The 12,500-nt window shown below is 34.9% G+C and overlaps 1 protein-coding gene across 1 annotated transcript in view; it reads right to left on the minus strand.

Moving 5' to 3' along the window:
- LOC135214667 (uncharacterized) overlaps positions 1-12,500 on the minus strand; it is a 142,471-nt gene that overhangs the window by 113,716 nt on the left and 16,255 nt on the right. Inside the window, exon 2 of the mRNA XM_064249004.1 lies at positions 9,875-10,284. Coding sequence (XP_064105074.1) covers positions 9,875-9,913 — 39 coding nt within the window. The 5' untranslated portion in view covers positions 9,914-10,284. The remainder of the gene's footprint in view (positions 1-9,874; positions 10,285-12,500) is intronic.

A 12,500-nucleotide genomic window follows, 5' to 3' on the forward strand; every position in this document is an offset into this window, starting at 1 on the left:
ATATTCCCTTATGGGAACATATTCCAATTACGAAAAAGCCGTTATCTCGCCTGAATTTCCCATCAAATAAGTGGAAACGACAAGATAAACAATTCATTCATATGCACTCAAAAGCACGCAAGGAATATTTGGATGCCTATGTATAACCCAAGGGAAAATCCGACATCAAAAGATAAGGCAAATTAGAATAAAAAAATGTAAGCAGTAAATGATATTCCAATTCTGCATACCGATCTTGGTATGTTGAGAAGGAGTATATTTATGATGCAAAAAAAAAAAGGTTCCCTTTTTGCGAAGGCCACAGTGTGAAAGAAAGCACTTATCTAAAAGGTAACGTGAGCCTTGACACTCAAAGTCGGTAGTCTCAATTGTCGGGGCATGGCTAGTCTGTTTACTTTCCTGTGCCTGAGCTTATCAAATGACGCTCTCTTTTACAATATTAACACATTTTCTTTATTTCGAAAAACTGGTCTGATGATTCGTCTGTTCTCTGATGATTCTTAGATCAAACGGACAAACAAATCAAGACCTTTGACATAGTTGAGGGCAAGTACGGCATAAATAATATCCCGGTACTGATACTTTGTTCGAATATAAACTTTATAAACACAAAAAAAAAAGAGCGTTAGCAGATTATAAACGTCCGATAAGGCCAATGAAGACCCCACCTCTAAAAGGGACCCCATACCCCAAAATTGCATTCTTATGTGTCCTAAAAACTCTTATATTCCGAGTGTAATGCCTTCTTTTTTTACATTTATGCAGAAGTGCAGATAATTCTTTTTGCGTTATCCTACTAATAAAGAGGGATACAAACAAACAGAACGAGCCAAAACATAATAGATGAATAAATAAGTAAATGAATAAATGAATATTATGGCTGCTGTATGGAGGCAACCGGGTAAAAGCTTCTGAAGCTACACCCACACTGTGCACCTGTCTGAGTGTATGTGCGTGTGTGTGTGCGCGCGCGCGGGCTACGTAATCTCACAGCAGTAAAGGTCGGGTAACGATTAGTTTTTAGATGTAACAAGTCACTATTTTGTATATCTGTTGAGAATGGATATAACTCCTTGAAAATTGCACCAATTTAATGGAACGAGAGAGAGAAAGACGTCTAGTTTTCTAGGTTGCTTTCGCCAAATTTCGATCTTTGAATCGAAGTAATTTTCATGCGATACTGAGACGGGTAAAAAGAGAGAGAGAGAGAGAGAGAGAGAGAGAGAGAGAGAGAGAGAGAGAGTATGTAGTTCTCTGAAAGGAAGGGTATCCGAGAAAAAGATAGTCTTGCACGTGGAGGGGAAGGGAAGATGATAGAACACGGGTTGGTTCACATTCATGAGATTTGAACCCTGAGTTGCAGTCCCGTGGCAATTATGATGCAAGTCTAACAAGAAATGCAAATCCTCTTTCATGAGATCAACAATATCACCTTGCAAATTCTGAACAGCCTGGTCACTATCATTTGGTTGGGCTTCCCAAGTAAAATATCCTCTCTCGAGGTTTTCATGTCATTTTGTACATAAGCAGGAGCAAAAGACTTTTGGAATCATGTTTTCTGAGATATACTACTCAATAGCACTGACCTTCGTTTGAACGCAGTGATTTCACGTGAAAGTACTGAAGTATCCAGATGGAAAGCCATTTTAAATCAGCGTGATATCTTAAAGGTGATGCTTATCTTAGAATTTCTTATTTACTCCTTTGACTTTTGACAGCCCGTTGCTTTCAGTCAGACATCACTGCTTTAGTTTTTCATAATACAGTTGCTGCTTATACACATGTATACTGATTTTAAACTTTATTACTGTAACAGTTGGGTATCCTATTTTGTGGAAACTACACACGTACGCCGATTTTAAACTTTATTACTGTAACAGTTGGGTATCCTATTTTGTGGAAACTACACACATTACCCTGACCACTGTATAACAAGGAAGGTCACCACCCATCCCTCTGGAAAGGACTTTTCGACCCAGTAAATATGGGATTGAGATGCTTTTGGCTATTCAGTGCCTAAGAAAGTGAAAAGGAGTTGGTAGTCAGCGAAGTTGAATAAAGGAAGCGGAAATGGAGGTTAAGTAAAAGCCTAAAACGTGGCCGTAGTTCGGGGCTGAGAGGAGATTTCTGATACCCTGTTGGTAGCCTATGCATACAGTGCACTCTAACGGCACTAACACTTCTGGGGATTCGGTGACTTTAATCCCTTCTGATACGTAGAGCGAATGAAACATGGACACTTTATTTTTTTTACACGTGGACGTGGCTGGCTAATATATTTCGAATGAAGTAAGCCGAAGATAGGCGCAGTATTTCAGAAAAAAAGCAGTTTTTGCCATTGGAAAGCGCATATTTATTTCATAGCATGATGCTTACATTTCTAGTAATTTGGATATAATGTTATCATTTATCCATAATTAATGTTTAAGATATATTAATACAATTTTCGATATATTATGGCTCAGTCAAAAAATTCGGAGCAACTTGTCAGGCTGCATACGTAAATGGTTGCTTTTATTTGTAAACCTACCTTAGAATGCGCTAATCATGGAAATTCTACATTAAACTTCAAAAAAAACCCGTAATTCACTAAAACCTGGGAAACAGTAATGGTTTAAAGGAATTGGTCTTTCTTTGGTATTCCGATTTACCTAGACAGGATCAAAATATTTTCGGAAAGGAAGTGTTTATTTTCTTTTTTTCATCACACTTCACCTGCATATTAAGCAACCTGTCTAACGTCACCTGCTATTTTCAAGTCTCACTATATACACCCTTGTATATGTATATGTGTGTGTATACATAATATGTATATAGATAATATATATGGATGATATATATATATATATGGATATATATATATATCTATCATATAGATATATATATATATATATATATATATATATTATATATATATGATTGTCGTGTCATAAAAAAAATAGAAATTTGGAGCAGGCTAGAGTTACCCAAGTGCAAGGAATTTATCTTGCTAGTAAAATTTTAAGGAGTCATATATTTTTAGGATGAAAATAAAACTTATGCTGGAATATGAAAAGAGAAAGGCTTTCCCAGCTGTTTGAAGTATCTCTTTTACTGGTAAAAGGGGTGATAGCAGTCAAAGAAAGCACAGGAGCTGCAGGAGGAAATTCATTTGATATGAAAAGAAGTCGTGAAATAAAGTGTAGGATAGCAAATGTTTGCAGACATTAGTGTAGCTGGTGACAGCGAAGAGAAAAAAAAGGATAATACTTTGAAAGTCTATTTCTGACGAAAGTTGAAGAGTACTGATGAAAAGTCAAAGGTTTAACAATGTTTAATAATATTAGCAAGAGTTCTTGAAAGCTAATACGGACAGCGTGGCAAAAGGGGAGGTTGAATCATACGAGAATTTTGGAATATTTGTCATGAAGGCTGATTGGATGAGAGAAGAGTTGAAACACAAAATACTATAAAGGAAGCAAGGGAAATAGCAGATGCTTTATAAAAGCCTTGGGAAAACAGCATAATCTACTGAAGAATAGTTGGTATAAACGAAAAAACTGTCAAACTCCGGATGTTGAAGGCGTATAAATGAGAAAATCTGAAGTCGAGATGAATTCTTCGTTTGGCTTTTATGAAGGATGTGAAAAATCGAAGAGATATAAAAAAGATGAAATAAAATAAGAGAGCAGATATGAAAAGTTGGAACAAAATTTTTTGAGTTACTTATTAAAGTGGAGACATTGAAGGAGGAGAGAATGTTGAATATTTTTATTTGGAAGTGTTAGCAGAGGCAGACAGAGTAAGTGGTGGTTTCGTGACGGGGAATAAGTGTTTGAGTGGAATAGCCTTAATACCAAGGAAACCTTTGCGTGCGCGAAAGAGAGAATTGAGTCGCGTGATGCATAAAGAAGGGTAAACGTGTCGCGCACGGGGTTTCTATGTTGCAGTGTCAAGAAACTTAAGATATTATAGTTTCTTGTGCATTTGTTTGTTTGCATGGTGCTTTTACGTAGCATGGAACCAGTGGTTATTCAGCAACGGGACCAACGGCTTTACGTGACTTCCGAACCACGTTGAGAGTGAACTTCTATCACCAGAAATACTCATCTCTCATACATCAATGGAATCCCGAGAATCGAACTCGCGGTCACCGAGGTGTTACGCCAACACCATACCGACCACGCCACCGAGGCGCTCGTTTTTTGTACATGGGTTCTTCTGTGATTCTGCAGATAAGATGTGAATAAGGTACTAATATCTTCTTTTAGAGTTTTCTTAAACCATTCGCTGTCTGGACATCATACATACATACATACATACATACATACATACATACATCTATACTAAGATTCATAGATGGATAAAACTGTAAACCTCAAATCTCAAGTACATAGGATACACTTCTCAACCATAGTTTTAACTTGGATGTTACATTAAAGCTATTACATACCTTTGTTTTCAACTGATTTATTGTCAGCATCTCACCTACTTGGCAGCTGTTGCAATAAATCACCGAGTAATTTTACACACTGCTAATGCTATAGGTCCGTTAATTGCATTAATTATGATCAAAGGCAGCCAGCTGTAATCATGTTATGCTAAACCATCAGGACAGGCAGACCAAGAACCCTCTCGCTTCGATACGTCTGGGCTCTGGACTTGCATTAGTATTAGATGCATAATGCAAAGCAAATTACCAGCTGACAGAGAGAGAAATGTTACCTGTTCTAAAACACAAAAGGATATTTCACCATTTAAAACAGGCATAATCATATGCTGTTACAGCAACGCTTTACGTGAGAATTTGGATCTCTGAAAATCTCTAACCAAAACAATTTTCTGCGTCTTACTTCACTCTGATTAGTTTTTATTGCACGAGGACTGAAAATTTCCAAAGAATATATTACAGATATCTCAGTAATCCATTATTCATAAAGTAATATCTAATCTAGATTCATTCGATTCAAAAAAATTGTCAGCGATGTTAGGAAAATTAAATTCATGAGATGTCATGAATTCATGTCAATCTTATAGACTTAAATTGATTGATTAATTTACCATGTTATCTGGCATCACAAGTATGAAAAAAGGAACGCACACACACGTATATTCATAAATATATATCTAATATATAGATATATATATATATATTATATATATATATAGTATATATAGATATATATATATATATATATATATATATATATATATTATATATATATTATATATATATAGTGGCCACCGTAGCTCACGCTTGGTAGACTCGTGGATTGCTCTAGGCGTACTGCAAAGCAGTCCATTCAGCTGGAAATGGGTACCAAATGCTTCAATGGTCAAGAAAAGGTTATGAAGCTAGCAAGCTTTCCCATGAAGTCTTACTAATAAACGAAAAAGCTGCCCACAGTCTTAGCAATTCTCTTAGCTTAATCAACTTAACCTAACCATACTTTCACAGAACCCCGTGGATCTCTGCCACCTGGTGATAGGCTCATCCCATCAATTCAGTCACTATTTTACTTTACTTTTTTATAACAAACAGTTACTGTTCTCTGCTCCTACCTGGTATGATCGGTCTCGTGCTTCATATGGTCATCACCAGATACAGTTCTAAACTTGCTTTTAAACATAAACAGTACAGGCTAGCAGATATTGTTTTTTTAAGTATCTTCTTCCTTGTATAAGGTAATATTGTTATATAATAAGCTAGATAATAAAATGACCTCTCCTTTTTTGCCACGGAGATAATCCTGAGGAGGATATAAGAGGAAAGGGGAGAGAATAGAAACTCAAGGAAAAAGTAGGTTTGTGAAACTAATCGTACACTGGGACACATCTGCCAAGCTGTTTGTTAAGTTCCCAAACTCCTCCAAAGAAGGTTGTGCCTTGGTCGACTGTGCCAATGATGTATGATTTATTACCTTGTCCCCAAAAGAAGATTATTCTTTACATTATTCTGGCTGTTTCAGAAACTAAGTCACTTGTACCTGAGATTTCCTCTTTTTGATGATTAAATATCTTTAAGACAACTGAAACTAATTCACCGTATGCACATTAACATTAACATATTCCGAGAAGTGCTTTCAAACTCAATCAATCTATCTGCCATGAGGTCAAAGTTGAAGGAAATCAATGCGAGAGTTACTCGGAATATAAGATTCGAAGGAACACGCACAGGGTAACAAGAGAGAGCTCATTGCATTGATTACCTATAACTAGTAAGAAAGTCAGGTAAGCAAGGCTCATTGTCACCTTTCCTGTGTAGGTGAACTACTTGTGGGTGTTAGGGTTCGTGTGGAGGTGAATGTTAATCGGTCGATTGGCCTTCATTAGCAGGATACCTCCTGCAAGGATCGTTGTATAAAAGGATCTTTTGATTCGTTTGAGATTCGAGATTATCTAAAGCGAATGGAGGAAGAAATGTCACTGTGTTCCACCTAAACATTTCCTTCTAGTCTTCATACATGTTCTGGCTTTTCGTTCAATATCTTAGCTATTAACAATATCTTTTTTGAAATGTTTGTTTATTTAATGTATTTCCTTAGCCATTTCCGTACTTCAAAATTCATTATTATAATTATAGGTTCTGTCTCTGCAACGTTAACGCTGAGGATTTTTTCATACCGTCGGGCCCAAAAATTGTTGTGTCTCCTGTTATTCGTAAAGGAGGTTCCATTCGTGAAAACTTCCCATTCAATTAAAATCTCAATGTCTCTTCCCAAATTACCTCCCCACTGTCTTTTTTTGCAGCAGTTTTATCTCTGTAGTATCATCGTACAATGAAAAAATTTATTAACACTGTGTTTGGGCCAAGTGTACCGAGTAAGTTGGAGGTCGGATCACGCCTTGTTCATGTAACCCCTATGAGGCAAAGACCAAGAGGAACTGGAATGGATAAATTTTCATGTTGTGAAGAAGAATCCATATCGCCTAATATCGTAATACAAAAGGGATAGCTCTATTCATGTTAATTCACATCGGGATAAAATATGTACACATTAACACTTCCGGAACATTTTCGCAGCATTAATTCACTACAGCCAGAAATGTTCATTTTATGTAAATAAAACTATGACCAACATTGACCATAATGAAGCGATGGGATGATAGATAAAAAAATGCCCATTAACACTCTCTCAACAAGTTGTGCCCATCCATGGAACAAAAGATAAACAGGAAGTTGCATTCAGCTTCATTTTGATATAACCATCATGAATCTCATCATTTAAATCTAATTCATAGTTTGGCAGTAAAATATTTACCATATGCAATGATGAATATTGTACCAATGCATTTCACCCGTCAACAAAATGCAGTTCCGCTGGTGGGTTATTATAACGGACTGACAGCACTTTTTATTTCGACTGGTGAAAACTCAATGGATATAGAAATTCCAAAGGTAATCGTATAGCAAGCGCAAAAAATAGAGAGAGAGAGAGAGAGAGAGAGAGAGAACGAGAGAGAGAGAAGAGAAGCAAACCCAGAGGAAAGACTCTAGTCACTATTCAGAGAACATTCTGATTTTTATTTGTTTCTTGTTTTATTTCCTTTTTCGGCAAACAAAGTTGATTCTGATTATTCACGCTCATTATTTTACCGTCTTTCTGGAATAATGACTCGTCTCTATTAGTCGCTTGTTTCTGCTTATCCATGTACAATCTTTTTTTTAGAACCGTTATCATCTAAGTCTCGTAAAGTAATCTACAGCAAGTTTTTGTTCCTCGTTATGACTTTCGATGCCATGATAACAATTCCTTTTTGTTAACAAAATTTCTTGAACCTTTCCTTGTTCTATACGTTGTGATAAAACGCCCTATCCTTGAGATTTAATAACGTTAAAGAAAGTTAGGAAGATGGAATTCGAGTCTCTGTGAAATTCAAATACAAAACATTACACACACACACACATAATATATATATATATATATATATATATATATATATATATATATATGTATGTATGTATGTATGTATGTATATAAATGATGCACTGCACTTGAAGCTATTGGTAATATTGAGATTATACACTATTTTTTTTATATTGCTATTTTTGTCTTTAGATTCTTGACGTCAAACCATGCAAAGAACTGCTTAGGGTACGATAAATAAATCTAATGTGACGTTCGAGATATAGCTATAACGTCAGGAGATTATGCGCGAAGCAAGTGTCCCAGTAAATGATAAAGGTAATTCTCTCTCTCTCTCTCTCTCTCTCTCTCTCTCTCTCTCTCTCTCTCTCTCTGTCTCCTTCTTTATATCTACTAACTTATCTGCCTATCTAACTATTCGTCTGCATATCTACCAGCTTATGACAATAAGTCCGTAAAATCTTTGGTCCTGATTTTCCCTAACTATAAGCAGGAGACATTCACATTCTAATTAAAACTTTTAAACTCAGGCTAATAATCACCTTTACTTACTCTTGGCAGCAATTAAAGTATTCTTGAATTAATTAATATAAAACTTTTCCCTAAGGGTAAGACAAGCATAATTATATATATATATATATATATATATATATATATATATATATATATGTATATATATATAATATATAATTAATATATATATATATCATTCAGGATTGACCTTTGACTTTTAAGGAAAGTAGTTAAAGCACGAACTAAGAGAAAAGACATAATAAATATCCTACATAGTGTGCGTTGCTATGAGGGTTACGTCACACATGGAAAGAAACAAGGGTACGCGGGATATTGTAACGGTCGCAACGACAGGCAAATCGAAATTGAAAGTTTTTTTTTATTTATTTGAAATAAACTGAGGGTTTTGATGCAATGTGTAATGCAGCATAGATGGAAGATCAGGACGAAGACAGTCTGAGTATGTGGTGAAAGTAAAGTAACGAGATAGCAGGACTGGAAATGAAATAGTTCTTGGATCTAAAGTAATCATGATACAAAATAAAGAGTAGAGGTGGCACTTGTGTAAGATAGGGTTTCCAAGCGAATCAAAGGCTAGGTGGGGACCTTTGTACTCCGACCAACCAACCTAGAATCTGCCCTGGAGAATCTGCCCTGAAGACCTATGCGTGTGAGGAGTCGGTTAACAAAAGGGAAGGAAATTGTTTGGAGAGGTGGGACGAAATTAGGAGAATTATTATCTAGTGGACAAAGAAAATGTCTTCACGACTATATTCGACGTAAATAAAATGCTCTTTATTTCCAATCGTATAATAAAGTAGTGCATATATAAATGTTCTTTGAGGGCCAGAACTCGACCGATGGAAAATCAGGTTAGTAATGAAAATGTGACCGGTGGAAGAGTGGACAGCGATGTAGCATGAAAATAAAATCTTACACAGATTATACAATTTTTCTGAAACTCGGATTACTAAGTCTCGTAATTTTAATAACCGTAGGCACAAACTGAGACACGTGGACTGAAGTTATTTTTAGATGTTGAGATATTATTATCATTTAAATTCTTTTATTTGTTTGTTTATTTATTTATTTAATTTTTGGGTTTTGAGGATTCAAATAACAAAGGAGTTCTATTATTATGTAGAATTTATGTTGCAACCGTTAATCAGGGAGATCTCACTAGCCTTCGTAAAGTAATTATGCATATATATATATATATATATATATAATATATATATATATTATATATATATATATATATTGTGTGTGTGTGTGTGTGTGTGTGTATGTGTGTGTGTGTGTACGTATATTATATATATATATATATATATATATATATATATATATATATATATATGTATGTATGTATGTATTGATATATATAAAAAAAAACTCTTTTTAAATATATAATATAGTTTTAGCGTTGGTTTTTGATTGGGAAGAAAAAAATGGTACGGAAAAAAAAACAAAAAAAATCATTATCAAATATACATGAAAATGTTCCAGCTACTTACCGACATAGCCCAGCAGGTGATGTAGACCACTCTCAACATGGCCACCGTCTCAGCAGCAGCAGCAGCAGCAGCAGCAGCAAATCAGGTCTTAACTGAACACTTGGAGGACCTGTAGGTCCCTTGACATTAACCCGGGCCGTGAGACCTGATTTCGGCATGAGGGAAAGCTCATGGGAGATCCTAATTCAAGGAAATCCATGGCCAATTTTATTGCAGAGGCAATCAGCAAGCTGAAGCTTTGAGCGTCGAGATTGTCTGAGCATGAACAGTCTTACGTCGGTTTTCAAGTCTTAGATTAAGTCATTTAACAAGAAACAGTCGAAGACTCTTTTGCTTTCTGCTTCTACTTTTTTTCACTCTAAACTGCAGTATGTCATATCACTCGAAATCACTATTACCTGTTTTGATATCTTAAAATAATTTCAACACAAAGTAGATTAAAAATGACAATAATTGTTGCAGATGTAGCCATACACAGATTCAAAATTAGGTCTTTTATTTTTGGTTCTTTTCATGTATGAACGCATACAAGTTACAAAATTTTTGAAAAACATAAGCACTAAGAGGTACGATCTCTCTTCATCGTCAGAATTTTCAATAAAAACAAAACGCAGTACGCATGCCATACTAACATAATATTTGTTATATTATCGGCTTATGTTTGGGTATAAGTCAAAGGTAGGCAGCCTTGTGCTTCCTGCCATTCGCAGGTCTGAATAAACAAATACGAGAACATATTTATTGTAATATTTCCCGTGCTTTTTGACGCGTATATAGATACTTTTACTTGCTGTAGTGAATAGGTGATCTAAATAACTTATACATGTCTACCTAAACACATACGTTAAGACATGTTCTTGCACGCGTGTGTTTGTTTGTGTGTGTAATTATGTTTTACGTTAAAGAGAAAGGAACAAATGTATACATCGTGAATCAAGGATTTGTAAGAATCCCGGAGGCAGAAGATGAAGAGTGGAAGAGAGCAGAATGGAAACAGATGAGCATGGTCGTACGCACGTGTGTCGACGAAGCGTTTTAGGCAATTTTATAGCCTCACCTACGAATAAGGAAAGAACTTTTGTAAGTATAACACGCGTCAGGTAATGTGTAACTTACTATATCGAATGAAAATCAGCCAAAAACACAGATAAAATAGGAGAGAGAGAGAGAGAGAGAGAGAGAGAGAGAGAGAGAGAGAGAGAGAGGAAACTCTTTCGAGCAAGGTTGATCTATGAAGATCTAGCGTCAGAAACCACGACGAACTATTCCTCCCATCCAGAGTAATTATGCTTAGGATAAAGTAAGGGAAGGCAAGACATTTTCTGGAAGTACGAGTAGTCGAGGCCCGAGAAGTCGCCCCAAAGGATGGTTTCATTTACGTCACAGAAGGACTCAGAATTGATCTCCTGCCTCTTCTGTGCGCTTTTGAGTCGACAGAAAGGCATCTCATTCCATGTACAGTGTGGTGTTCTTGTAAGCCCTCTCAAACTTGAAGAGTTTTCTATTTTAAGGCATCTTTTTTATATGGCGTTTCTTGCGTATATACATATATATATATATATATATATATATATATATATATATATATATATATATATATATATATATATATATATATGTATATATATATATATATATATATATATATACGTATATATATATATATTATATATATATATTTTTTTTAACATATAACATTATACATATACATACATACACACACACACACACACACACACACACACACACACATATATATATATATATATATATATATATATATATATATAAGATTACATATATTTATAGTCCAATCCTATTAAAATTTCACGCTTGATTCAGTTTACCGTGGGAATAACTTACCCAGAGTGGATGCCTTATGATAAGTGAATCTACCTTTGCTAGTACTAGAACCAATGCCTTTTGGGTTTAAAACAGTGATCAGGCGTCAAGGTAGATATAAGCTCAATTCCAACTTGCTTACATTAATTCCAGTTGGCTTATCATTCTATATACACACAAATACACACACACACACACACACATATAAATATATATATATATATATATATATATAATATATATATATATATATATATATATATATGTAAATATGAATATATATATATACATATATATATATATATATATATATATATATATATATGTATTATATATATATCTTTCTTTTATCCTTGAGTGTAGGAGCGAATATATCTTTTATGCATGAGCATAAATCAGTCCAGACTTTCAGATACCAGTAACGTAACGAATGATGCAATATTCCTCAAGATGATTAACAAATCTTGCCCTAAATATCCGCAATCTTTGCTAAACGGCTAAGCAGCTTCACTAAACCTAATGAATATAACACCAGGTACGGCTCTCATAATCAGAGGAGACAAACGTTTCTCGTTGTCTTCTAAAGGTAAAACTTTCGAGAATTCTCTCCTTAAGTTAGCCAAGCTTAGTGCGTCAGTAGAAGTCTTGATGGACATATCCCTGATTATTACGTTCATTTTCCACTTAATATAAAATGTGTCATTCCTTGAATCCCACTAAAACAAAGACTTTTCTAATATTCATTGACATTTTGTACTACAGTCAGTAAAAAATAAAAATAAGA

The sequence above is a fragment of the Macrobrachium nipponense genome, chromosome 46, assembly GCF_015104395.2.
Source record: "Macrobrachium nipponense isolate FS-2020 chromosome 46, ASM1510439v2, whole genome shotgun sequence".
NCBI lineage: Eukaryota > Metazoa > Arthropoda > Malacostraca > Decapoda > Palaemonidae > Macrobrachium > Macrobrachium nipponense.